At 44.9% G+C, this 26,362-nt stretch overlaps 1 protein-coding gene across 2 annotated transcripts in view; it reads right to left on the reverse strand.

Moving 5' to 3' along the window:
* Nucleotides 1-20,741, reverse strand: part of Ermp1 (endoplasmic reticulum metallopeptidase 1) — a 38,540-nt gene extending 17,799 nt beyond the window's left edge. For both annotated transcript variants that reach the window (NM_001081213.2, NM_001362131.1), the window contains exons 1-7: nucleotides 20,362-20,741; nucleotides 18,293-18,594; nucleotides 12,183-12,310; nucleotides 9,617-9,722; nucleotides 4,717-4,863; nucleotides 3,669-3,761; nucleotides 930-1,142 (exon numbers count right to left, since the gene is read on the reverse strand). In NM_001081213.2, the coding sequence (NP_001074682.1) occupies nucleotides 930-1,142; nucleotides 3,669-3,761; nucleotides 4,717-4,863; nucleotides 9,617-9,722; nucleotides 12,183-12,310; nucleotides 18,293-18,594; nucleotides 20,362-20,681 (1,309 nt within the window). In that variant the 5' untranslated portion in view covers nucleotides 20,682-20,741. The remainder of the gene's footprint in view (nucleotides 1-929; nucleotides 1,143-3,668; nucleotides 3,762-4,716; nucleotides 4,864-9,616; nucleotides 9,723-12,182; nucleotides 12,311-18,292; nucleotides 18,595-20,361) is intronic.
* Between the last annotated feature and the right edge of the window lie 5,621 nt (nucleotides 20,742-26,362).

The raw sequence follows: 26,362 nt of genomic DNA on the forward strand, positions 1-26,362 counted from the left end.
TGATAACATGACAATTTCAACCCTGCAACATTTCAAGCAGAAATGATTCAGGCAGAAGGGGAGCAGAAAGATTGCAATTGCACCCATTTTTGTGCTGCTGGCCTGTAGCACAGCAGACCTCCTGAGACGTTTCACTAACAGTCAACCTACAGGCCCGGCAGGAGAGCTCAGCGGGCCAAGTTGATGAGCTTAGTGGATCCCCAGGACCCACGTGGTGGAAGAAGGGAGCCAATTCCCACAGCTGCCCTCTGACTTCCAGACTTACACATGTGCCCACACACAACAAATAAGTTAATATATATATATATTTTTTTTTTTTTTTTAAAGTCAACCTCTACAAACCTTTTTTTCTTTTTGGTTGTGTAAACTTTAGTTTTAACACTGGTTATAGACTTGGTCATAGTATAAAATATTACTGAATTTTAAGAAATTATTTGTTATTAATAAGTAGAGAAACAATTCTAGCAACTCTTTTTTTTTTTTTAGAAAAGCAAACACCTTCTAGCACTGAAGTTCCATTTCAGCATTGTTAGTGATTTCACACCTTAACGAGAGACTGGATGAACACAGCTGCTGAAAGGGTGCTTGGGCAGCCTCCTGCCGAGGCCTGCAGGGCACAGGGCATCCACTGCATAGCAGGGCTTAGCTTTACACAGCCCTGCCTTCTTACACTGCCCTGCCTTCCATCAGTTGGGCTCAGGCAGCCAATCCAGCTGACTTTGCCCGTTTCAGGGTGAGTGCGTGAGAATGGTCATCTTCACCAACCCTCAAAGGTAAGGAGCATACCAACTTCATACTTACCTAGGAATTTCTAAAAATGTAAAGCAAGCAACCTCCTAAGATACTTAAAGAAACAAAGACAACGGCTAAACTCTCCCCAGCAAGTCCCACCCCCATCCCAGAAGCGCACGGTAAAGGGAACGACTCACTCCTGTGCTTGGGCCGCAGAAGTTTCTTCCCCAGGTACAGAACCACGGCCATGACCACCATGTAGTTGATTATGGAGCCGACACGAGAAGGGTACGCAATGACCAGCAGGCCGAGCACATCGAAGAACACCATGCTCCCATGCCGGTACTCAGACGAAGAAGCCAGGGTGTCAGACGTAGCCAGGTGTTTAAGAACTGCTAAAATGTTGTCACCTTTTATTAAGAAAAATAACATGGTCTAGTAAGCTACTCCATTGTGACTTCCACATACAGACGCATGAAGCAGAAGTGAATCAGGCGTTATCTGAAAACAACGGACCCGGGAAGTACACGAGCAGACACCTCTTCCCACCCCACCCTCCACCGCTTTGCCCTTTCTTCCAGATCTCCCAGATGAGGTCCCTGCTCCTGCTCTCCTTCCTCCCCACTTAGAAGCTCAGCCGTGGCCCTCTCATACTGCTCTTCCCTAATCCAAATGCACAGCCCCAGAGCTCCACCTCAAGCCTGCCCATGGATACACTATAACCATGAGACACTAAGACCACAAAGTCAGTGGATCCATTATAACCATGAGACACTAAGACCACAAAGGCAGTGGATACATTATAACCATGAGACACTAAGACCACAAAGTCAGTGGATACATTATAACCATGAGACACTAAGACCACAAAGGCAGTGGATACATTATAACCATGAGACACTAAGACCACAAAGGCAGTGGGAAAACGAAAAAAAAACGCCTCTCGTGAAGTTGTTAAAGCATGTTAAGAATTATTAGGGGGTTAGAGAGATGACTCAGTGGTTAAGAGCACTGACTGCTGTACTAGAGGACTTGGGTTCAATTCCAAGCATCCTCATGGCAGCTCACAACTGTCTGTAAGTCCAGCTGCAAAGGATCTGGCACTCACAAACATGCACACAGGCAAAACATCAATACACACAAAAATAAATAAATCTTTAAAAAAAAATATTATGAAGGAGAAGCAAAGGCAGAAGGATCATGAATTCAAGGCCAACCTATGTTACACAGCAAGTTCACAGCTGGCCTGAGCTCTACAACAAGACCTTGTCTTAAAAAGAAAACAAAAACAATTTTCCCTAAAACTAACTGGAGAGTTGGCTCTGGAACCATGATACAATGCTGTCCTGCAATGCATGCACAAGGCCTGGGTTTGATCCCCAGTCCATCAGGATAACAAACCAGAACAAATAACAATGAAAGGCCCAGTTAGGAAGGAAGCAGAAAGGCTGCAACGTCAAGGCTAGCCTGGGCTACAGAGTGAAATCCTACATCAGGAAAAAAATGTTTTTGAAGTGAGCCAGGAGTGGGGGTGTAGGACTGTAACCCCAGCATCTTGAAGTAGAAGCAGGGAGCTGACAAGTAGTGAGTACTTGTAGCCTGGTCACTACCCTACGCAGTAAGAAAGAATGGGTAGGAACGTGTAGCCTGGTCATTGCCCTATGCAGTGAGTAAGAATGGGTAGGAACGTGTAGCCTGGTCACTACCCTACGCAGGGAGTAAGAATGGGTAGGACCTCACTAAAGTAAGAAACTGTCCAGATTTTTGATATACCATGTCCGTGAAGAGAGGAAAGTTACACACACACACACCTACACACACAAGATGAGAGACACTCCAAATATTCAAAATGTACCTAATTCCCAGCACCTTTGTTAGCGCCAGTCAGGGCTTGTCTTCATCCGTATAAACAACTGTCAGAAACTCACTGCTCACTCTCTACTCCGCACTACATGGCCAGAACATAACACTTAACACCACCTTAATGAGTTCATTAATGAGGTCACCTTAATGAGACCTTCAAGGATTCCTTATTCCTTTAGGTTCTTTTTGAGTTTACACATTGTATATCACATTCTTATTTCCTGGGGTGCTGCTCACCACAGCACACATGCGGGGATCAGAGGACAACTTTCTGCAGTTGGTTCGCTCCTTCCGCCATGTGGGTCCCAGGGATCAAACTCAGGATGCTAGGTTTGGCAGCAAGAGCCTTTGCCTGCTGAGCCATCTACTCAACCATATTTCAATGCTAGGGATAAACTCCAGGATCTCGTACACATCAGGCAAGCTCTCTACCTTCAAATCCCTGATAACTTTTGAAGCCATCTAGCAGCCTTACCCCATCTATTTCAACCTCGTCCCCTTCTATTTCTGAAAGCACTGCTTCCGTTCCAGCCTGACAGCACAGCACACCTTCCGTCCCCTCCTCCCAGGTCCCTCCTGCTCTATGCTATGCTTTTACTTAAAAACGTTATCGTCTCTCCGAAGCCCAAATCCCTGCCACCTTCCTAAGCCTCAGGTGGGCCTCCGCTAATGCTTCTAGACCTCCGGGAAGCACTGTAATGCTCTGTCTACGTAAGTGCCTCATCTGTCCTCGCCACCCTAACAAGGGATCCATGTACCATTCTCTGCTTGCATCTGGTGTACAAACCCAGGTCCTGATGCTACTACGGTTCATAGCATTCACTTGTCTGTGGTCTTTACTGTTCAACAGCCCTCCTGCAGCCTGGGGCCACTCCTTTGTAAGTATTCACAGTGACTATTTCTAAGTTTTTAATTGCTAAGTCAGACATCAAAGACTAAACTTTTAAGCCCTCATCTTTCCACTGCAAGTCTGTAACGCATTTGGCCACATACTGTCTCTCTCCCACACAGACTATAGAACACTCCTAATAGATCATCATTGTATATCAAAAGCCAAACTGGTAAATACCAACCTGCTCTCTGAATGGAATCTATGAGAATCCTGTCCGCTGTGTCATACTTGGTGTGATAGATGTATCCATTTTCAATAAAAGCTAAGTCTATTCCTAAGATAGACAATGGAAAAAGTCATCTTACTTTAAAGATCAGACTTGTGTTAGGCCTGTTTGTTTGACATATTAAATTCTAAAAGACGAAATGTCAAAACAAGAGGTTAACTGATATCTGTCATACTCATGAATAACATAAATCTTTTTCTTACAAAATCTAGAACCAGGGGACGGTGGGGGGCAGGGGCTAATATTGGGATATAAAGTGAATAAATAAATTAAATTTTAAAAATCTATAACCAAGGTCAATAATTTAAAACATTAAGGAAGCATTAAGTCACACATTAGGGGGAGAAAGTTTTGAGGATGGAATTTGGGCAGTTACGAACCAAATTTAAATCTCCAACTGTAAAAATCATCAAAGGAGTTGGAAAAGCAAGACAGCAGCACAGGAGTCAAAACCCTGAGGCTCGCTGGCATCTCTCCATCTCCCACACTGGCGCATGGTGACACCACAGAGGAGGCAGGCATTTAAATCACTATGGGACTTTGAAAAGACAGCATCAAGAACGCTGCTTTGGTGAGTGTGGTAGATTGAATACGCTTGGCCCAGAGAGTGACACTATCAGCAAGTATGGCCTTGTTGGAATAGGTGTGTCACTGTGGGTGTGGGCTTTAAGACCCTCATCCTAGCTGAAGCCAGTCTTCTGCTAGCAGCCTTCAGATGAAGATGTAGAACTCTCAGTTCTGTCCGCACCATGCCTGCCTGGATGCTGCCATGCTCCCACCTTAATGATAATGGACTGAACCTCTGAACCTATAATTCAGGCCCAATTAAATGTTGCCCTTATAAGAGTTGGTCATGGTGTCTGTTCACAGCGGTAAAACCTTAATTAAAACAGTGAGTCAGAAGATAAATATCTCACATATAATGTCCTCTCAGAAGCTATTACAACTTTCAAGAAATAAAGTTTGTTTTTGATTCAACAGCCTGTGACCACGAACAAAGTACCTGGAATGTTCCCAAAATCCCTGTAGATTCTGAAGTCGGTGTCAGAGGGAATGATCCCACTCTGGAAAACCTCCTGAGCCACCACAGAGGCAAAAGGGTGTTTAGCTGCCGAAACGTAAGCCTGGACCAACCAAGGATTTTCAGGGCCTGAAATGAAACAAGACAACACAATACAGGATTAATCGGATAGCTCTGTTCAACAGACCACATGTGGCTGGCTGCACTGAGGAAATGTGAGCGAGAGCTGACTGGTGAGTACAGGGACTCCTTAGGAATAATGTTCTAGGAGATGCAGAGTTGCTCAGTGGTTAGAGCTTTGCTGCTCAGTTGTCAGGAGCAGGGCTCAGCTCCTAGCACCCATGTCAGGGGGCTCACAGACACCTCTAACTCTAACTCTAACTCTAACTCTAAGGGATCCGATGACTTCTTCATACCTTTTTCGGCAGCTGCACACACATGCGCCCATATTCACATACACATGAGCATACAAGCATAAACAAATCTTTTCTTAAAATGCTCTAGAATTATGATAATGGTACACAACTATGTGGAAAAACCTAAAACACAATCTTACCACAAGTGGATAAATTACAGGACACTTAAATTATACCTTAATAAAGCCATGGATTTTATATATATTCTAAGGATGGCAACAGTTGCTAAATATTATTCCATTTTTAAGGAAATAATATGACTATGTGTTCATGCACATAAATACACATTTTTTTTAAAAATCCCAGGGCTGGAAAGATGGCTCAGTGGTTAAGGGCACTGACTGTTCTTCCAGAGGATCAGGGTTCAAATCCCAGCACCCACATAGCAGTTCACAACTATCTATAACTCCAAGATACACATGCACACAAAACACCAATGCACATAAAATACAGGTAAATGGGCGCTGGAGAAATGGCTCAGTGGTTAGGAGCACTGACTTCTCTTCCAAAAGTCCTGAGTTCAAACCCAGCAACCACATGGTGGCTCACAACCATCCATGAGATCTGATGCCCTCTTCTGGAGTGTCTGAAGACAGCTACAGTGTACTTACACATAATAAATAAATCTTTGGGCAGAGTGAGTGGGGCTGGAACGAGAGGGACCAGAGAGAGAAGAAAAAGTATCTAAAGACAACTACAGTGTACTTACATATAATAAATATATAAATCTTAAAAAAATACAGGTAAATAAATTTTAAAAAACTTAAATAAGAAAAAATACCTTAAAAATCTCAAAAAGTTATAGAGCAAATTAGCACTGGTTTGCTCAGAGTGGTGGAAAAGCCATGAGCATATGCCTTACCAGAATTCTCGTACTCAGTAGAGTTTGGATTTTTCAAAATGGGGCATATGTTAATGGTTTACTCTGTTTAAATGTTATAAAGTTATATTTTATTAACATCTTCAAAAATGATGCCATCAGGCATCCCAAATGAGCATTTCCCTCTCCAGTGACCATGGAGCTCTGGAGAGTACAAACTTTTTTAACTGGAAAGTCAGGAGAAGATAAGATTTCTCACCACACAGAAAGCAAGCTGAGGGCAGGGCCATCGGACACATGGTCTCAGACACAAGTCTAAGTCGGCCAGACTAGAGTACTTGTTCTCTTAGTCAAAAATGAAATCAACACTAGGAACTTTCTAGAAGGCAGAGCCCCAAGAAAGCTAGTCTTCTTTAGGCAGTGTCCTCAGATGTGAGAGACGTATCCTGAGAAACACACTGGAGCATCAGAAAATACCTCCAAAAGCTCTCAGGCACACACTTCAACCGTTAAGATAAGCTCAACACTAGAAGCAAAGAATGGTGTAAAATTCAGCTAAGAAGGATGTTCTCAGCACGATTGTTATGGGTTCCTTCCAGGGGAGTAAGTCTTAAAATATTCAGGTTTTAGAATGAGTAAAATGTTTAATTTGCACATATACTGAGGAGGTACTGGGGTCTTATTATCAAAGTAACAAATACACGGGAACTACTTAACAGCACAGAGAACTGCAGATCAGGCAGGCAGGGATCTGCTGTGCACCTAGCTTCACTATGCAGCGGAAAGCTCACTGGCTCTTCATGCTCCTCCCCCGACCACTGCCACAGCCACCCTGTCCTGGTCCCACCAGCAAACACCACCTTCTACCTGTAACTGGTGCTAACTTTGTTCGTTTGTTTCCAGATATGTGATCATTTTGAAATTCCATGTTGCTGGAGATTTTTTTATTTAAAGTCACATACATTTAGTTGAGGAGTAAGGACGTGGGCCTAATCAGAGCCAGCAAAATGGAACACTCGATAGAAGCTAACAGAGACTTCATTTTAGGAAAGTGAGCTCTCATCTCTTCCAACTATCTATGTAGACTGTACTAATATATGCAGAAAAAAACATCAGGAGTCATTTGGACTAAACCATGAGACTGGATGATATCGGGGCACCAGAAGATAGAGCAGCTGCTGCATAACTTAAAGGCATGGAGATGAAGGCACTTAAGTTCACAGTACACTTCTGACAGGACACCCAGGACAGCTGTTGCTCTATGGAGCCTGGCTTTCACAGCCAGTGAGACTCAATGTCCTTGCTTAGCGCTCTCTGCTGCCCCTTTCTGATTTGGTAGGTGTTGAAGGTGTTCCTCCTGCATCAAGAAAGTGGGGCCAGAGCAGATAGCAGCTACCTATTCCTAAAGATATTAGAGTTCAGCTGCTTCTCACTGATTCAAGAGAAAGGAGAAAAATTTGAGAGCTGAAAAGTCTTGTTGTTTCTCACCTTGTGCTTGTGACCTTGAATTGTGTGTGTGTGTGTATGTGTGTGTGTGTGTGTGTGTGTATCAGTATGTGTGTGTCTGTCTGTCTGTCTCTCTCACATACACACACTTTCCTAAAATAAAGTCTCGGCTCAGGCAGCTCTCTGTTAGCATCTACCGAGTATTCACTTTTTCTGGCTCTGATTAGACCCAAGTTCTTACTCCTTAACTAAATGTATGTGGCTTTAGATTTAAAAAAAAAAAATCTCCAGCAACATGGACTTTCAAAATGATCACATATCTGGAAACAAATGAGCATTTTAATTCTGACTCTGTGTGTGTGTGTGTTTGTGTGGCCAAGGTGTCCCTATGTAGCCTTAGCTGACTTAGAATTCAGAGATCTGCCTGTCTCTGCCACATGCTGGGATTAAAAGCCTAAGCCACCAAACTGGCAACCCTGAATTTCTTAAAGGTGTTAACTAAAATAAAATACAGGATCTTTTTAAAAGTTTAAAGTAAGTTTGAGAGAGTACTGAAATATGATACTGTCTAGGTTATAAAAACACTTAGTGCTTACTGTACATTCAAAACTTAAATAATACAACATCTTTTAAAAATGCTAGAGAGTAAGTTTCTATCCATTACTCACGTCCTCTAACCCCTCTCACCCAAAACACTACTCACTATTAAGACTCCTGGCAAGTCAGGCAGGGTACATGCCTCTAACCCCAGCACTCGAAAGGTAGAGGCAGAGGGATCGGATTCAAGGGCGGCAGGGATGTGAAATGAGATGGTCTAGACTCACACAACAGAGGCAGCTTTGGCCAAAGCTTTGTGTGTGGCGGGGGCAGGAGAGGAGGTGGGTCTTCCAAAGTCAGGTCTTAGCAGGCCCTGCTGAGCAAGTCTGTGCACTCTCGACTTTGCTAAAATGGCAAGAACATGATGTTCAACGGTTATACCCTGTCATCTTCAGGAATCATAATCCTAAAATTACAACTCTCTCTGCCTGTTACACTTAATGGGTTTTTGGGGGAGGTTTTGTTTTTTTGTTTTTTGGGTTTTTGTTTCTTTTGTTTTTTGACATTCAAATTACTCACTGATGAAATTAAATTCCTTAAACTGGGAGTAAATTTTCTCATTTTAATTCTTACTATCATTTTAAAACCCTTACATCCTAATCATCTATAATTAATAATATTCACATTGTACTATGTCCTTATTTGCTTCTCTACTAGCCAAAAGGAACTTGAAGAGACATGGGCTCATTTGGCTTACAGGTTCTGGAGTCCATCACAACAGACGCTAGGATAGGGACTCCAGTCAGGAGTCCGGAGGCTAACTGTAAAGCACAGGCTATAGGGGACGGCTCTTCTCCATGGTTTGCTCAGCCTTCTTATAAAACTCAGGATTCCCTGCGGGAAGTGGTACATCTACAGTGGGCTGGGCCCTTCCGTATCTATCACTAATCCACAGAGAAGATGCCCACAGACATGCCCACATGCCAGTCTGATGGAGGCAACTCCTCAACCGAGCTTCTCCCTTCTCAGATAACTCTAGTTTGAGTTATGTTGTCAAAACAATAAATAAACCAACCAACCAGCACATATTACAATACAGTTACTCACTGTGAACCGACTCTGAGCCTTCAAATCCACTGTCACATACCAAGTATAAAACCTTACAAGAAAAACTCTCACCTCGGTTCCTCATCCACAGAGCGGAAGCCCAGCAGCAGGTGTTCATCACACTTTGAGAACTAAATAACTTCGTGTAACATTTACATATAATAAGTACTATACAGGAGCACATGCTGCTCACATTATTTTGCTTTTTAAAATTAATAAAGAGCGTCAAGAAGGCCCCTGGAACTCAACAGCCAGCCAGACTAGCTGAATGGATAAGTTCCAGATCCAGCAAGAGGCTCTGTCTCAAAAAGGTCGAATGCAAATGAGGAAGACACCTGATATTAACACCTCTGGCTACCATAAGCAAGCACACAAGGACCCGGCGCAGATACATGCACATGCACATACATGTGCACACATACCATCGTACATATTACCAAACACATTCATGCCTTAAAATGCAACCTCATTCAAGAGATTGCTCATTAAAAAGGTTTTGTACCCTGAGAAACTTTCCACTGTCGCACTGACCTGCTCAGTGCACAGCCTCACATACCTGTTTGGAACACAAGTTCTTTCCCTCCGACACCAGCAGCCTCCAGGTTAATAAATGCTCGAATCAAACTGGCCCAGGGATGTTGAGTAATAAAACCATGGCTTGCCTTAATGAGGAAAAAAAAAATGTAGGTTAAACTATGTTTTTATTTTGCTTATTTGCACACAGAATGGCTATCTTCCTATACAAAACGGTGGGTTCAGTTTGCCAAGTAAATGTCACTGTGAAAATGGATATGCAGAAGTTAAGAAGAAAGGACAGGCGAGAGAATCCATATGGTTAAGCATTAGTGCTGTGTACCTTCCTCATCTCTCTGATGTCGGGGCTTTAAAAGGTCAGGAGAGGGATGCCATTGAGAAGCCCTTGACACACTTTTCTCGTTACAGCGACACTCAGAAAGCTGGGTTGGGAGGATCTCAAGTGCCAGGCCAGCCTAAGAGACACAGCAAGGCCCTGCCTCAAAGACCAGAGTGAAAACAACGAAAGAGTCCTGGGGGGATGGGCAGTTCTCAGCTGAGTTTCTAGCATACTGTACATACTACATGCATGGGGGGTTTTTAAACCACTGCCAGATACAGTGTCTTAGTCAGAGTTTCTATTCCTGCACAAACATCATGACCAAGAAGCAAGTTGGGGAGGAAAGGGTTTATTCGGCTTACACTTCCATACTACTGTTCATCACCAAGGAAGTCAGGACTGGAACTCAAGCAGGTCAGGAAGCAGGAGCTGATGCAGAGGCCATGGAGGGATGTTCTTTACTGGCTTGCTTCCCCTGGCTTGCTCAGCCTGCTCTCTTATAGAACCCAAGACTACCAGCCCAGAGATGGTCCCACCCACAAGGGGCCTTTCCCCCTTGATCACTAGTTGAGAAAATGCCTTAGAGTTGGATCTCATGGAGTCATTTCCTCAACTGAAGCTCCTTTCTCTGTGATAACTCCAGCTGTGTCAAGTTGACACAAAACTAGCCAGTACAATTGACCCCTTGTCAACTTGACACACAAACACATCACTAGTAAGCCTCAACCCTTACATTCTTATTCATCCCCAAGGTCTAAGTAACTTTAAACATCCCACAGTCTTTACTTATTTTTAAATTTTCAATCTCTTTAAAATATCCATCTCTTTTAAAATCCAAAGTCTTTTTACAATTAAAAGTCTCTTAACTGTGGGCTCCACTAAAATAGTTTCTTCCTTCAAGAGGGAAAATATCAGGGCACAGTCACAATCAAAAGCATAAGTCGTTCTCCAACTGTCCAATGTCTGGGATCCAACTCACGATCTTCTGGGCTCCTCCAAGGGCTTGGGTCATTTCTCCAGCCATGTCCTTTGTAGCACACGCATCATCCTCTAGGCTCCAGATGCCTGTACTCCACTGCTGCTGCTGCTCTTGGTGGTCATCTCATGGTACTGGCATCTCCAAAACACTGCATGACCCCGTCAGTCCTGGGCTATCAATTGCAACTGAGGCTGCACCTTCACCAATGGTCTTCCATGGCCTCTCACAGTGCCGAGCCTCAGCTGTTCTGCGTGACCCCTTCATGCCTTCAAAACTAGTACCACCTGGGTGACCCTTACATATTACCAAGTCCCACTGCAGCAGGAGTACAACCTTGGCTATCTCTGGAACACAGCCTCTTTGTGCTTTCAGAAAACACTTCATAGAAGTTGTCACCTCAATGATGCTGGTCTCTTCTTAATCACCGTTAATTTCTTAGCTCCAGCTAGCCAGCATCAATAGTCCCAGTAATGCAAAGGTTTTGCTTTAGTAGTTCTGGTATCTTGTTAATCACAGCTGATTCTTCAGCTCCAGCTAACCAGAACCACAGAATCTTCACAATCCAAAATAGCAATGGCCCTGAAAAGAGTCTTTAATTTTTCCTCTGAAATTTCACAAGCCAGACCTTCATCTTCTACACTGTTCTCAACATTATCTTCAAAACTTCTATACAACATCTGACAGAGCTCTTAACACCGAATGGCTCTTCTAGCTCAAAGTTCCAAAGTCACAGTCCTCCCCAAAACATGGTCAGGTTGTCACAGGAATACCCCACTATGCTGGTACCAATTTGTCTTAGTCAGGATTTCTATTCCTGCACAAACATCATGACCAAGAAGCAAGTTGGGGAGGAAAGGGTTTATTCAGCTTACACTTCCATGCTGCTGTTCATCACCACGGAAGTCAGGACTGGAACTCAAGCAGGAGCTGATACAGAGGCCATGGAGGGATATTACTTGGTGGCTTGCTTCCTCTGGCTTGCTCAGCCTGCTCTCTTATAGAACCCAAGACTACCAGCCCAGAGATGGTCCCACCCACAAGGGGCCTTTCCCCCTTGATCACTAATTGAGAAAATGCCTTACAGTTGGATCTCATGGAGTCATTTCCTCAACTGAAACTCCTTTCTCTGTGATAACTCCAGCTGTGTCAAGTTGACACAAAACTAGCCAGTACATAGTGTTTATTTTGCATATTATTTTTATGATACTATTCATATTACTAATAAAACGTTACCAGTCATTATTCCTCTCAAAATTTTTCAACCCAAATGCTTAAAACAATAAATCTTACTTGCAAGACATTTTCCTCTGCGCCATTAAAGAGGAACACCACAGCGTGCTGCATGGGCTCTGGAGACGCTGACATGACCCGGAGAACTTCGAGCATCACTGCACAGCTAACTGCATCGTCACTGGCACCTTGAAGTCAGAAAAACAGAGGCACTTCTCAGAGTTTCCCCTCAAAGTGGCATCACCATAGCTGCATGACTGGAAGCAGAACTCTGTCATCACAGGGTGACAACTATGCTCAACAAAAACAGGCCCTGGAAGACCCTTGCCTGGCCTCCTCAATGATGTGACCAGTGGAAGCATTCGTTCAGTTCAGACTCAATAGCTGGGGCATCAATCAGCCAGATGGATCCTAAGGCCAACTGGACTGGATCCTCCTCCCCCATCCTCTGGGTACTTCTGGTGCTCACGGCTTCCTCCTCCCTACCACATTCTTTCAAAATCATAAACACTACAGCACCTACATTTACAGAGGGAGTAACACTGGATGCTTTAAGTAGTCTTTCCAAAGGGATCAAGTAATGGCAAAGTACAGAGGCACCTGAATGGTAAGGCACAGAAGAGTGAACTGTGCCTGGTCCCAGCACTGAAAAGGACGGCACCAAAAAAAAGAAAGAAAGAAAGAAAGAAAGAAAGAAAGAAAGAAAAGGAGGAAGAGAGAAAGAGAGAGAAAGAAAGAGAAAGAGAGAGAGAGAGAGAGAGAGAGAAAGAGAGAGAGAGAGAAAGAGAGAAAGAAAGAAAGAAAGAGAGAGAGAGAGAGAGAGAGAGAGAGAGAGAAGGATGGCAGTAAGATACTCCAGCCTCTACATCAGAAAATCTAAAGATTATGAAAAGAACCCTAGTACTCTGATTGTTTTTAATTAAATCTGTTGCTGTAACATTTTTATGTGTTTATTGGGGGAGGGGGGGCACACTTGCCACAGAGCACATATGGAAGTCAGATGACAATGTGCAGGACTTCATTCTCGCCTTCTGTCATGTGGGTCCAAACTCAAGCAAGCCGGCAGCCTTGGTGGCAGGTACCCTTAAGCACTGGACCGATTTGCTGGGCCCCAAGTGCTGATTTTAAAAGCACCATGAGAGGTAGTTAAAGGGACTGGCTGGCTATTTGATGACGCTAGAAGATTATTGCTAAATTTCTAAGTGAGGTATCTCATAAAATTGTTAGCATGTTGGGGGGCCCTCACGCCTCACCAGTGCAGACTGAACCTAGAGGAAGCAGTGCAGCCGCGGAGAGAACCAAGGAGGAGGGCTGAGGTGGAAAAGTGCACCTAGACAGATCCGCAGTGGGAGGCACCCTGGAGGTCAGGAAACAACTCTGCTTTCTGCTGATCTGATTCTTTTCATAATAGGAAGCAGACAGCGCAGTTAGAGAAAGGAAACCCCATAACTCAGGCAGCAGCACTTCCGGGAGGGGGTGGGGGGGGAGTGCGATGAGTCACAGCGGTGAGTCAGGGTGCTCCCAAGTTCAGTGAGGACTCAGGAGCAGGAAGGATGGAGGGCAAGTTTTATCTCCCTCACTCCGCTCACTCTTCCGAGGTCTAGAAAGCAGACTGATGATTCAACCCCACAGGCCTTTTGCACAGATTTTACAAGAAAACACCCATTGTTTGGCACCTGAGAAACATCCTCTGTTAGCTTTCTTCCTTCTCTCTGAAAACTTAGGGGAGGCTCTGTAACCAGGGAAAGTAAACACTTGCTTTAGGGCTCTGCTGAATTCTATGCCCCACTTCTGCTCAAAAAGAAACAATATTAGTGACACTAGCCCTGGTGATTGTTGGACGGTACTTTAGTCATTAATGAAAGTGAAACAAAGTAACCGTTACCTGATCCCTGCTGGGGCAGGGGGCACAGGCTGATCCCTGCTGGGGCAGGGGGTATAGGCTGATCCCTGCTGGGGCAGGGGGTACAGGCTGATCCCTGCTGGGGCAGGGGGTATAATCCCTGTTAGGGCAGGGGTATAGGCTGATGTAAGCAGCGTGCGTCACTTCTCAGAACATGAAATAAACGCTTTCTTTCCATTTGAGACTGTTATTTTAAAATGAAAAGCAAGCAGTAACACTTCTCTTTATTCAGTGAAGTGAAATTAACAACACTTAACTTTATATATAGCTGATTAACACGTTAAACTTCCCACTCATCTCCCTACTCTAAGGGTACCAGTGTCTTAGGAGAGAACAGAAGAGGGTCACAACACCTTTGAGAATGTGACAATCCAAAGACAGTAAGAAGGCTAAGTGACAAACTGACATCTCTTTCCATTTAGAATCACCCTGAAAGTGAAGCCACCCCAAAATAACTCAGATGTTCACCAAAGACCTGGCACGGCACAGCAGACCTGAGAAGATAAATGAGGCCCTTCTGTAGGTAACATTACTTCTTGCTATCAATTCCTGGGTCCAGCTATGCGGCTGAGAACTTTAGAATAGCACACACAGGAAAACAAGCACAGCCAGGCAGGCCTGTGATCCAGCCCTGGGGTCACTAAGGCAGAGCCGCTGCTAAGCCTCAGGCCAGCCGAGACTGCACAGCTCAGGATGCCGCAATAACACTCCTGAGGCTGGAGACAGCTTGGGGGCAGAGCATGTACAGGTGTCGGGTTCCACCCCCACCATGACTGGCATGCACAAAAGAACACTCAGGCCTCGGTGAGTTCATCCACAGACAGGATTCAGGTGACAACTATTTTCACTTGCATGAGTTTTCACTTAAGCTTCTCTTAGCTTATTATTGATAGATACTTCCTTCATACTATCAGTAGGAGTATTATACAATTTTAGGTAAGAATTATTTCTAAACTAGAAATAGAGCATTTGGGAGTAAGCATGCAGGAAGCCATAGGGACAATCTGAGAAAAACAAAAGTCTTTTTAGTCATTTAAACCATGCATGGTGACACGCTCAGATCAGAAGGCTCAAGGTCAGCCTCAGCTATACAGCAATATGAGACTAGTTCAAGGCTAGCTTGGGCTCCAGGAGATCCTTTCTCTAAAAAAGGGGCGGGGGGGGGGGGGCTTAAAAAATTCTAATGGGCTGGGCGGTGGTGGCGCACGCCTTTAATCCCAGCACTTGGGAGGCAGAGGCAGGCGGATTTCTAAGTTCGAGGCCAGTCTGATCTACAGAGTGAGTTCCAGGACAGCCAGAGCTACACAGAGAAGCCCTGTCTCGAAAAACCAAAAAAAAAAAAAAAATTCTAATGGTTCTCTAAACTCTTTTTCATTAGTGGACTTCACATATAATCTAAGGGCCTGGCTCTATGTTAACAGCAGCAGAAAATGCCACTCAAAACATGTTACTGTAACACAAGGCTCTTTGGTGTTAAAAAGAAATCTGAAGACACAAAAAAAGCTCTCTGCTCTCCCCACATTTGCCTAAAAACGGACCGTAAATCTATGCAGGGGTTCCGCCTCCCTGTCTGCCTGGAAGGATGAAGGTTAATCTACAAAGACAACCATAGGCCCTGGAGAGGCTACAGACCCAAAGCTTTCCCCACTGGGCTTGCCATTCACACGGTTTCCCACATTCGCTGCCACACAGGCTCTAGGTCCTTTCTCCCTTTTTTTTGTTTTGTGGGCTTTTTTGCTTTGGTTCGGGATTCCCTCCGGGTTGGTTCATTTGTTGTGCAGTTCTGCAGCACTAAAGACAGACCTGGTGCTGACACATGCTAAGCAATCGCTCTACCACTGAGCTACACCCCACCTGGTTCTCTCCTTTTGTCTCATCACTTTTCAAAAAAAAAGTATTGTTCTTTGATGAAGACAATATTCAAGGCAGAGAACTGACTCGCCTCTTTGAAATGATTTGTGTTCCCCATGTTATCAAACAGACACATGTGCACACATGGCAATGACCTGTCTGTCTTTTTTTCTCTTTACTATCTTCTCTTACAATCTTATCTTATTCCCACATAAGAATTATGAAAGGCAAGGGACTCTACATTTGATTGATACGTACATATCCAGTCTTTCTACTATAATGCTCTGTAACAATCACAGCATTATTATATGACCCTTTCCAGAATTTAATCGTCTGAAAGGTGAGCAAAAGGTGACTCTGTCTAGTGTCCCTGACATAGTTAGGGCACATCTGCCTTGTTTTAAATGAATGTGTGGATACTGATGTCTGAATAAGCAAAATACATTCTAAATATAAAGAAATGTCTTATCACAATATCATTTCATCAAGTCAAGGCTAGTCTATATCTTATGTGTTATATTAGGCCTGCTATACATTCAAGCAATCTAGAAGTATTGTTACCAACAGTACCACCACCAGAGGAAGACTTCCTCTGAAAGATGCTATCCTAAAGGTTTCCTTATACTTAATTTGTGAGCAACATTGTTAGGAAATTAGCTATCAGTTTTCCATTTACAATTAAGAAATTAAAGATAGATTAGGTTAAGCAATATGCCAAAAGATGGCCCAGTACTCAGATGCTCTCCTCCTGGTCAGGACGCCCAGCACCCACCTCGGCTTGGTGTCTATTAGAGGAGTCTTCTTGAGTGTATAATCCCAGGATGCCATTGTAAAATGTCACCTTCTTTTTTTTTTTTTTTGAGACAGAGTTTCTCTGTGTAGCCCTGGCTATCCTGGAACTCACTCTGTAAACCAGGCTGGCCTCGAACTCAGAAATCCACCTGCCTCTGCCTTCCAAGTGCTGGGATTACCAGAGTGTGCCACTACTGTCTGGCTGTCACTTTCTATTCTTAACTGCCTGTATTAGCTGGGTTTTTTTGTTCATATTTTACTTGTGAATATTTATGTGAGCATATAGAGAAGAAATTTTAGAGACAATGGACGTCAGTAGTTTAGATGGACTCCTGTCTAGCTTATAAAAAAAATTATGAGTCATGGAAATTTATCAAGATTTCAGAATTTAATACAATGAGCAGGATTCACATATTATTTCAATAGTGATTTTTGTTTTACTCTATAATTCTTTACAAAAACATCACCAACTCAAAATAAAAAATAATTTGGAGAGATGACTCAGCAGTTAAGACTGTGGGCTGCTCCCTCCTGAAGGACCAGAGTTCGGATGCCAGAACCCACAGCAACCACAACTGTTCACAGGTAACTAAAGCAGCTCCGAGGAATCTGGCGCCCTCTTCTGGTCTCCCAGTGCTCACACACATACACATACACATGGCATACAAACACACACTTGAACGCGGGCAAGCACACCCACATCCACACCCACACAAATAAAATGTTTAATAAATACATTTTTTTTAAAGCAAGAAAGAATCCTTGTGGTGCATAACTACATCGGTCTCTACCTCTATATCCTGGGAGAACCCAATCTCCAGCCTTCGGGCTGACTGAGTCTCTCTACCTCCAAGTGGCCACTGTTGATTGTGATGCTTCTCAGACTTACATGGGCGCTTACTGCTTCTTTTGGCTTAAGTTTGGGCTATGTGCACTTCAACCAATACCCTATCAAACAACTGCACAAAGTTTCAGGTGCTTTGCTAACCACTGCCCTTGACAATGCAGCTTGCACTTTTTTGTGTCACTGCAAGGACAACGAGATCCAGAGTCTACAAATCATGTTTCTGAAAAATCTTGTTTTTAAAACTTCAATGTAGGGGATTCACTTCGATTTGACAGATATGTATTGTGTCAGACATTGTCTTGAACATCAAGTTTTCTATCTTGCCAGTGTCTATTCAGAACACAATAGTAAGTATTCTACCTTCAGTGGACCATAATTTTAACAGAAACTACTAGAACTAATGTCCTCTAATCCACGTATCCTTTAAATACAGGGATCTTTACCCAGTACCCCCAAAGCCTACTGCCACCCTGTAAGTATGTAAGCACTTACAAGTGGACAGACACGTTGGTAAACTGAGGATAAACTTCAGTGTACCAAAACATCTCATGTATTGCCATGGGGTTTGTGTGCCACTATTTAATAATTACAATAACACTGATAATAATGAACTTAAAGGAATATTACATTGCTAGACTCTAAACATATTAATTAGCTTAACTTCTAACACAATGAGAAAATGCTGGTCAAAGAAAAATGGTCCTTATATGGGGCTAAGTTAATAAACTTTCTGGGTTCTATCTTTGTGACTTTAAATGACTAAATACAAGTACCTACCTGGTGAATTTGCCACTGAGTCAAAGTGACAGTTAGCCAGGATAGCAGACTCGGCTCCATCCCGGGGCTCCAGCTTTACCACGACATTAGTAATGTTGTCATAGTAGCTCGTGAAGCCCCCCAAGAAGTCAATGCTAAAGGAACCGGTGGGCCGCTGTATATCTACGGAGATGCTGTGAAGGCTGTTGCTTTGTGCTTCTATCAGCTTGATCTGCTCCAAAAGGTACTGTACCGTCAGAATTTCATTTTCTGTGCTTCCTGTAGTCCTGGGGCCAATGGCCGTTATGTGTTCCAGATAATCCCTGGAGACAATCAGAAGGATGGTGATGGCATACACGCACAAGCCTAACTCAGCTTGGAACAACTCCCCACTGTGCTTCCCTCCCTCCAACCGCAGAAAGTTCAGATCTTCTGACTTCTCAGAAAGAAAAAGAAAATCACTGTGCCTCTCTTCCACCTCTAACTCTTGAGATCTGGAACTGAAGGTGCTTTAAAAAGAGAGAGAGAGAGACATCTCAAGAAAATGATCTGGAAGCTTCATCATTTTATACTGCGTTCCAGGAACTAATGCTTTCACACTTTTCTCCATTGACCCATACCAAATCAGCACCAAGACTAGGGCTTATTCAGTATGTACGAGTGCTGAAGGCAGGACAACACAGCTTCACTGGCCTGACTCCAGCCGATAGTTATGGATTGTCCCTTACTGGGTCTAAGGGGCTGAAGCCATCTGTATAGCCATGCAATGCCATCAAGTAGGCATGATTAACTTCTGAAAAGAATAAACAATAAACACAAGCCTCTTGCTGTACACACCAAACCTAATAACTTCAGTTCAGGTCAAAATTAACCCTACTCCAATGAGGGATGGGTGGGACCGGAGGAGAGACTGGGGGTGCCTTCCAAAAAGCTCTTAAGAAAACTCATCTAAAGAAGCAACTTTTAAAACACAATAGTAGTTGAAAACTTTCTACTAGCTTAAGGACTCATCTGATTTAAGATGCAAGTTACAGAATCAAAGAATTCATATTTTCAAATACACCTGAGGTCATTTAAAAAAAAATTGAACCCTTGGCCAGCAGTGGAGGCGCAGGTCTTTAATCCCAGCACCTGGGAGATAAAGGCAGAAGGATTTCTGTGAGTTAGAGGCCAGCCTGGTCTACAGAGGGAGTTCCAGCCAGGGCTACACAGAGAAACCTTATCTCGAAAAATAAACAAGTAAATAAATAGAATAAAAAAAATAAAAAATGGGGCTGGTGAGATGGCTCAGTGGGTAAGAGCACCCGACTGCTCTTCTGAAGGTCCTGAGTTCAAGTCCCAGCAACCACATGGTGGCTCACAACCATCCTTAAGGAGATCTGACTGGTGTGTCTGAAGACAGCTGCAGTGTACTTACATATAATAAATAAATAAATATTTAAAAAAAATAAAAAATAAAATAAAATAAAAAATGTTGAACCCTATACAATCCGTAGTACAGAAGAGCCATAGACCATCTGCGACCTTCAGAAATTACAGGCATAATTCTGTCTGGATGTACTCTGAGTCTCCTTCCACAGCTTTCAGATATGAGGGCTGTGGTGCTTAGAAAGGTTAGCACGCACTACATTACTCCTCTCCCACACCATCCCAGAAAGACTTGGTAATGCAGCCCTGGCACAAAAACCTCACTCTCCATCTCATTTTAAATGCAGAGAACTAACCAAAGTAAAAAGTGGAAGTTGCTCGAGAAAGAGAGGAGAATGATGAAGCGTGTGAACAACCAATCATCTGCAGGAGGAAGAGAGTGGATGAGAAAGCAGACTCAATCGATCTGGCCACCCCAAGAAAGCGAAAGAGGGAGCCGAGGAAGCCCGGAGTACCCGCAATTCAGACCCCCGGAGGACGCGCAGGATCATCCCACTTCCCACCGAGGTGCGCCCAAGGACCCCGGGACTCTGCATACAGCAGCGCCGGCCTCCTCCGCCTGGGGCACAGTGGCGCCGGGCTCACCCGCGCGGGACTCACCCACCAGGCGCTCCCCCACCCCGGGGCCGCAGAGGACTCGCGGCCGGGCCGATCGGCCGTACCTGGCTTGGCGCGCGTCGAACTCGCCCTGGAGCCCCGAGGTCCGGCTCAGCACCAGCCGCTGCAGCGAGAGCTGCACGAGCGCCCGCAGCGCGAGCAGGTAGAGTGCGAGCGCCAGCGCCGTGCGCGCCTCGGACAGCGCGGTCTTCGCAACCCGGCTCCCGCCGCCGTTCTCCGTCTTCCCCCACATCCTCCCGACGCCCTTCGCATCCTCCTGCGCTGAGGCCTCTCTCTGCCGGTGCGACGCGGCCGCCTCTCCCTCCCGACGCTCCGCGGTGCCGCGGTGCCGCCGCACAGCCGCTGACTCCGAGCTCCACTCCATGGCGGCAACTGCCACCACCAACCGCCCCAGCCTGCGACAGTCCGGGCCACCGCGGCCTCCGCAGCGCCTCCTAGTGAGCGGACGGAAACTGCAGAGGGCCAAATTTCTTCTGATTGGCTGGTCCGCCTCGCTGTTCCCTGGTGCCTGAGTCTGAGATCTTTGGTGGCACAGGCTGACACCCAGCCTGGTGCCAGCAGACTGTCAAAGGGAAAAACACCCATAAACCTAGAAATGAGCAGCCCTAAGCAAGAGAGAAGTGCAAGGCCGCTTTAACAGAATACACGAGGCATTTATCCTGCGCTGGGCTGATGAATACTGGGAAAAGGAGGATTCTGCCTACCAAATCAATAAGTAAGACTTCACAACCAGGACTGGACAAAGGTGTAATCCTGGCACTAGGAAGGATGGCCACAGGAGGATCCCTATTTTGTGCCTAGAGTGGAATACATAACAAAGATCCTGTCTTTTAAAAAAAATTTTTTTGGAAAAAAAAAAAAAAGCATTTGTAATCCCAGCACTCAGGATTTACACAAATTAGAGGCCTGCCTGGTCTACGTAGAGAGTTCCAGGCCAACCAGGGCTACAAAGGTGAGCAGCTAGAGGAGGCAGGGAAGGAAGTAGGGAGACACAGAACCCCAATTACCAGGGCTAGTGCTGTTTTCATTTAACAGATAACAATACCTATAATTTAATGAATAGCTGCTGAGTCAAGCAGTGTGCTAAGTACAGACTTTGAAAAGAAAATATTTTCATTCCTATTTAATATTGAAGAACATAAAGACAGCAAATGAAGGACAAATGGGATCCCAAGACAGCCTTCTGCTCTGTTCCGCGGACACACAGGGCACTCTAAAAACAAAGGTTCCGAAGAAATATTCTTTTTTATTAGATATTTCATTTTTTATTAGATATTTTCCTCATTTACATTTCAAATGCTATCCCGAAAGTCCCCTATACCCTCCTCCTGCCCTGTTCCACAACCCACTCACTCCTGCTTCGTGGCCCTGACATTCCCCTGTACTGGGGCATATGATCTTTGCAAGACCAACGGCCTCTCCTCCCAATGATGGCCAACTAGGCCATCCTCTGCTACATCTGCAACTAAAGACACAGTTCTGGGGTGTACTGGTTAGTTCATATTGTTGATCCTTCTATAGGGTTGCAGACCCCTTCAGCTCCTTGGGTACTTTCTCTAGCTCCCGAAGAGATATTCTTGAACTAACAAGATGGATCAGAAGATAAATGTGTCCATCCCTGATTTCCCCCAAGGCCTGACAACCTTTCATTTCCCTACTAGGCCCATGGTGGAAGGAGAACACCAGCTCCCACAAGGTGTCTACTGACCTAAGCACACACGAGTGTTCAAATACAAACACACAATTCATACAAACACACTTGCAAACACATCATATAAACACAATTGTGCTGGCTAGTCTTCTATCAACTTGACACACAAGCTAGAGTTATCTGAAAGGAAGGAACCTCAATTGAGAAAGTGATAACATAAGATCTAGCTGTAGGACACCTTCCTGGTTAGTGATTGATAGGGGAGGGCCCAGCCCTTTGTGGGTGGGGACATCCCTGAGCAGGTTGTTCTGGGTTCTATAAGATAGCAGGTTGAGCAAGTTCTGAAGAGCAAACCAGTAAGCAACACCCCCCACACACACCCCTTTCCCCCCACACCCCTTTCCATGACCTCTGCACCAGCTCCTGCTTCCAGGTTCTTGTCCTGTTTGAGTCCTGGTCCTGACTTCCTTTGATGAAGAACTGTGATGTGGAAGCAGAAGCCGAATCAATCCTTTCCTCCCCGAGTTAGTTTGGCTATGGTGTTTCATCACAGCAATAAGTAAGCCATAAGTAACACACAATAATACAAATAAAAATGTTTAAATATCTTCAAAATAAATAATAAAAACCCTTAGTCTTCCTTCACTATCACAGTGAGTGGCAAGAAGTTGGTCATTGGTTGTAGTAGCCATGCTAGCAACTGACCAGTCTTGTTTCTGCTTGCTTCCATGAGCCTCTTAGATTCAAGGTTCTGTGGCCTATGGATGTAATGGCTGAAATGCTCGAAGGCATTAACCTAGAGACCCACTGAGAAAACACACTTCAGGGTTTTGACTGAGTGTCTGTGTCAGACATACGACACCCTGCCTACTTCTCAGACACATCAGATGCAGGATGCTCCATCAGCCACTCTGGCCTCTCTTAAAGACTTCTGGTCCACCATCTTCCCTTCACAGTGTCTTCTCATATACTGTTTGGATCACCCAAAACACTTGTTCCTTCCCTTCATTACCAAGCTTGTTCCCTTCAAATCTCAGTGGAATTGATACTTCCTTAAGCAAGACTCATCTTAATCCAGTTAAGCCCATACCCGCTTGTGTCCGCTCCTACAGCACCATCAATGCCTGTGAGTTCAGGGTTCCTTCGCTGGACTGGAGGCTCCATGAGGGCAAGAGCCTTGTCTAGTTTTACCCAGCCTTTGACTGAGGTCTCCTAAGATGTGGCATAACGTGCACTATTCAGTTAATATGTCCCACATGTGTGAAAACACAGCAGTCTTTAGACACATGGAACTTCAGTCCTGTAAGATCCTTTCTAGTGTAAGCTCTGAGACCAAAACCAATGTCTATCTTATTAACTTACATCTTACCCATACTGCTTAGTCTCTGCTCAGTCTCTGGTCATCATTTACTATGTCCTTACTGAATGTGTGGGTGTACTGGCTGGTTTTGCGTGTAAACTTGACACAAGATGGAGTTATCATAGAGAAAGGAGCTTCCCTTGAGGAAATGCCTCCATGAGATCCAGCTGTAAGGCGTTTTCTCAATTAGGGATCAAGGGTGGGAGGTCTTAGCCCATGGTGGGTAGTACCATCCCTGGACTGGTAGTACTGGGTTCTGTAAGAGAGCAAGCTGAGCAAGCCAGGGGAAGCAAGCCAGTAAGCATCACCCCTCCACAGCCTCTGTATCAGCTCCTGCCTCCAAGTTCCTGCCCTGTGTGGGTTCCTGTCCTGACTTCCTTTGGCAATGAACAGCAATGTGAAAATGTAAGCTGAATAAAACATTTCCTCCCCAACTTGCTTCTTGGTCATGATGTTTTGTGACGGGATAGGAACCCTGACTAAGACAATGGGAGAATGAAAATATATATTTCCTTCTGTAAGATTCATAAATATTGCTATCTGCTTCTCCCAAAGTCTAGACCCCCAACACCTTTGGAAGGAGAGCTGTCAAAGTCAGCAGCTGTATCTGCAACAATATATCAAGATACAGAAGGTTCTGATATGTTATGATCACAGGCCATAGAAGCCTTGTGTGCTGGCTAGTTATATGTCAACTTGAATCAAGCTAGAGTCCACTTAGAAGAGGGAATCTCAATTGAGAAAATGCCCTCACTCATCCCCAGTGGTTCATTCTCTTGATAGATAGTGTAGAAGGACCTTTGTGTTCAGCCCCATGGCTAATTGTCCTGGGGTTGTAAAGGAAAGCAGGAGCTAGGCAAACCATAAGGAGCAAGACAGTAAGCAGCTCTCCTCCATGACCTCTACATCAGCTCCTCCAAGTTCCTGCCCTGAGTTCTCCCAGTAACTAAGTATGCTGTGAAACTGTAAGTTGGCACAAACCCTTTCTTCCCCAAGTTTCAACTGGTCCTGGTGTTTCATCACAGCGTTAGAAACCATAACTAAGACACCGCGGGAGAGAAGGTTCCAGGCAGAGGGAAATGAGCAGCAGTCTTCAGAAGCAACCCTGAGAAAGGCTCTGGCTAACACAACATGAACTCGGAAGGGCATGGGAAGGGATCAGGTGGGAGCAGCAGTCATGTGCCAGCATGTAGAAGGCCTCCTAGCTTTTGCAAGGACTCTGGGGTCATTTGAGATGGAGCAGCCCAGAGATCACGCCTACAACAACTGTCCGGCCATACCCCAAGGTCCCAGACCCACGCTTAAGTTAACGAAATAAAAAACAAAGGAAGAAAACAAACCCTGAACCTAGATTTGGACTGCCCATCCCTCGTCCTTTTCACAACGCTGGCTCACACCCCTACACAGCTGTACTGAACATGCCAGGCTAGCCGTAATCAACAGCTTTGACTTTAGTAAGGCCTGGCCTTTGGAGTACCAGAGGCCACTTTGACATGTGGTTTTCTTTTCTTTTTGTTTGTTTGTTTGTTTTTTTGTTTTTTTTAAGATTTTATTTACTTATTTATTATATGTAAGTACACTGTAGCTGTCTTCAGATCTCATTATGGGTGGTTGTGAGCCACCACGTGGTTGCTGGGATTTGAACTCAGGACCTCCAGAAGAGCAGTCAGTGCTCTTAACTGTTGAGCCATCTCACCAGCCCGTGGTTTTATTTTCACAGAAAAAAAAAAAAGATTCCAGTGAGTGAAAAGGCATACTGACTTGATGGTGAGGGTAAGACAGACTGGGTGGCTATGCTGCCGGCCCTAACCCCATAAGCTGTTGATTGTGGCGTCTCTGTTCTTCATTGACCACTGGGCACCAGCAGTCACAGGATGTGGAGGAGCTGAGAAGCAGAATCTCGGGCAGCTGCGAGTATCTTAGATCTGAATGACCCAACCTGGGAGACCGTCTCAGAGGACAGCTCGCTTATTGAGATAGTGAGGCCAGCCTCTATAGCTGGAGTCAGTGAGGAGAGAAGGAAAAAAAATGACAAGATTGGAAGTGCTGCCCAGGGGGTCGGGGGCCTTCCAATCTATCAGAGAGATTAACAGACCACCCCTCACAGGAGTTCTGAGAAGCCAGTTCTCTAGCTGGCAAACAGAAGTCTACCTGGCTTTGTCAGGACGAGCCCTTTGTCTTTATGGAGTTGATTTGGGTAGGGAGAAACCCCACTCCTGTTGTGTCTCTGAGAGATGTCTGGTATATGGGCAATGCTCTACCGTCCTGTAAATAGCTTGGGAACCCAAGTTCCCTCTAGTTGATCACTAGAACTAAGTCAGTTCATCTTTCTTAGCAGACATTTAAGTTTTTTCTTCTGTGTCCTAATGGAACACAGAGTTAGGCTGACCAACAGGCACGGAGATGGTCCAAAGCCCTTCTTTCATGCTCTCTTATTCTTGTTGCCCAAGAACTTAGCCAGACTGAGGAGGGCAGACCTGCGCACTGTGGGCACACGGCTGACTCGCTGCTCCACAGAGATTCTCTCACAGCCAGCATGCCTGAGCGTAACAGCACAGTTCACAGGACGGCTTCCTGTGAGGAGAGCATGCTCACCAGGTATGGGTCCCTTGCACTGAAAGCTGACCAAAGAATGCTATTACCTTATGTTACATCATTATTAAAAGGAAGGAAGGTGCCAAACCAGTCCAAACCAGTCGCCAAAGACAGAAGCAGACATCAAAGCTAGGAAACCGAGTGAATGAAAAGGATTAGAAAACCAAGTAGGAATCCCAGATGCAGGCTGGAGCCTGGCCGTCTGCGGCACACGGTGGCCGTCTGCGACACAGGGGTACCTGAAGTTGGACTGAGGCCACTGTACTGTGGGTTTGTTTCTCTCCTCTGTCTCCTGTATGCCAGAGAGCTCTCCAACTAGCAAGCTATGACCTTGAACTCTGACACGCACACCCCTGCCCCCCATCCATAGCATCCACAAGGATGGCGAGTGTGCCATCTTGCCTATTTTATGAAACCCTGGGGATCAAGCCTGCAGCTT

The sequence above is a fragment of the Mus musculus genome, chromosome 19 (assembly GCF_000001635.26).
Source record: "Mus musculus strain C57BL/6J chromosome 19, GRCm38.p6 C57BL/6J".
Taxonomy (NCBI): Eukaryota; Metazoa; Chordata; class Mammalia; order Rodentia; family Muridae; genus Mus; species Mus musculus.